Source organism: Malus domestica, chromosome 10, assembly GCF_042453785.1.
Source record: "Malus domestica chromosome 10, GDT2T_hap1".
Classification (NCBI taxonomy): Eukaryota; Viridiplantae; Streptophyta; class Magnoliopsida; order Rosales; family Rosaceae; genus Malus; species Malus domestica.
In genome coordinates, this window is record NC_091670.1 from 21,871,372 (window position 1) to 21,873,663 (window position 2,292).

Here is a 2,292-nt window from a genome sequence, read left to right on the forward strand (position 1 = left end):
ACGTAATAGAGTAGCCGAACGACGCCCCGGAGGTAGCCGAGACGCCCTAGCCACACCTGCTCTACCCTATGAAGACTTCTGACACATGTTAACGACACATCCAACTCCAAAGGTTCGGGAGTAAGCGTGGTCCTTGCCACCCCAGACGGTTCGATGCTCAAACAGGCGATCATTTTAGGCTTTAAAGCATTCAACAATGAAGTAGAGTACCCTACTAGCAGGTCTCTGACTAGCAAAAGACTTGGCGGTGAAAAAGCTCACAATTCATTCTAATTCCCAGCTAATCATTAGCCAAACTACTTTAGGCATTTCGAACGGGCAGACAGCACTCACATGGATGCACTAGCCGGCCTAGGCTCCGCCCTTGACCACAAACTCAAACGCTTTATTCCGGTGGAGTATCTAGATGACCCAAGCATAGAGGCAAAGCCAATAGCTGAGGTGTCACAGGTTAGTACAACTCCAAACTGGCAAGATTCCATTATAGACTACCTGGTCAATGGCACATTCACCATGGAAAGATTGGAGTCTAGAAAGCTCCAAATAAAGGCAGCATACTACTACCTGTGGAATGACATTCTCATCCAAAGATCTTACGCTAGACCATATCTCCGCTGCCTAGCGTCTCCCGACGACCTAAAGGTTCTAAGCTCAATCCACGAAGACATTTGTGGAAATCACTCCGGAGGACAATCATTAGCACAAAAGGCTTTAAACATAAGCTACTACTGGCATATCATGCACCAAAACGCTAAGGAGTTAGTACAAAAGTGCAACCGCTACCAACGCTACAAGCCAGAACTAGCATTGCCTGCCAGCAAATTACACATGCAGATAAGTCATTAGCTGTTCATGCAATGGGCAATTGACCTGGTAGGGCCAATGTCACCCGCTACTAGGGGCAAAAGCATGACGATCGTGACAACTGATTACTTCACCAAATGGGTAGAAGCAGAACCTATGACTACTATGGCACAGACGGACATAGAGCGTTTCATATGGAGGAACATCATTTGCCGATTTGGCATCCCTCAATCCATCGTCAAAGACAACGTCCAGCAATTTGTGGGCAAAGATTTGGCGAAGTTCTTCCAAAAATATGGCATCAAGTGGCACATGTCCACGCCAAGATATCCTCAAGGTAATGGGCAGGCCGAAGCATCCAACAAGATGATTCTCGACTGCCTCAAGAAATCCCTCACCAACAAGAAGGGAAAATGGCCAGACGAACTCCCCAAATGTCTATGGGCATATCACACTACCAAAAGACGAGCAACCGGTGAGACTCATTTCTTTTTGGCATTTAGCTCAGAAACAATCATTCATCTCAATGTCATCAAGCCAAGTATCAGCACTCTACTGTTAAGCATTCAGCATAACAGTAATGAGATGGCCACAAGCTTAGATCTAGTAGAGAATAAGTGCGAGCAGAACATCACCAGCATCGCAACCTACCAGCATCAACTCATCTCCAGCCACAACAAAAGGGCTAAGATCCGGCAGTTCTAACCAGGAGATCTAGTCCTAAGCCATCATCATTGCCCATAGAGAAGGTTCCAAAAAGATGGATCACATCTGGGAAGGTCCGTACAAGATCACCATAGTAGGCGGTAAGAGTAGCTACACCCCTGCCACCATGAACGATAAAGAGATTGAAAAACAATTGAACACCTACAATCTGAGGAAGTACCATGCGTGACCTCCCACTACATTAAAGCCCGAAGACTCAAGCAGCTCGATGGGCACTACCTCACAAGCCAAGGATTATCTAGTTGTTATGCGGTTCTTATCTTACAGCTAAGTTCTCATTTGTTTCACTCGTTTTTCAATGAGGAATTCAGAAGTAGTTTACAACTTGGCTCGGCTGCATGTTTATAGCAACTAATCACTCTTGCACTTTAAAAGAAGACCGTGCCATTCTTAGGGACTTATCGTAGGAATTGCGCCCCTTGAGAGACCAACCATGCTCTCCAATGAGAGAAGGTGAACCAATTCCCCGACACTCATCTAGGTCGGCTCTCCAGTGCGAAAAGATAAACTAATTGATTTCTAGTGCGAGAGGATAAACTAATTGCTCTCCAGTGCGAAAGAGTATACCAATTCCCCGACACCTACCTACATTGGGTTTGCTTTCCAAGGTGGGAGGATAAACTTACACTCTGAATATCCAGTCGTGGATGAGTCGGGCTACCCTGGTATAAGTAGGTACATGATGGCTTGCGCCGAGATTCCTAGAAGTAGCCAAATTGTCTTTTTCAAGGCTTAGTTCACTGAAGGATTTTGGGTCTCTTG

General features: G+C 45.8%; 1 protein-coding gene across 1 annotated transcript; it reads left to right on the forward strand.

The window, feature by feature from the left end:
* The first annotated feature begins 333 nt into the window (after window positions 1-333).
* On the forward strand, window positions 334-846 carry LOC139188610 (uncharacterized). The gene has a single exon (XM_070806229.1). The coding sequence runs from the start codon at window positions 334-336 to the stop codon at window positions 844-846; it is 513 nt and encodes a 170-aa protein (XP_070662330.1).
* The last annotated feature ends 1,446 nt before the right edge of the window (window positions 847-2,292 follow it).

Bases quoted from the DNA above. Each gene is read 5' to 3' on its own strand.
- LOC139188610 (XM_070806229.1), top strand. From the start codon at position 334: ATGGATGCACTAGCCGGCCTAGGCTCCGCCCTTGACCACAAACTCAAA.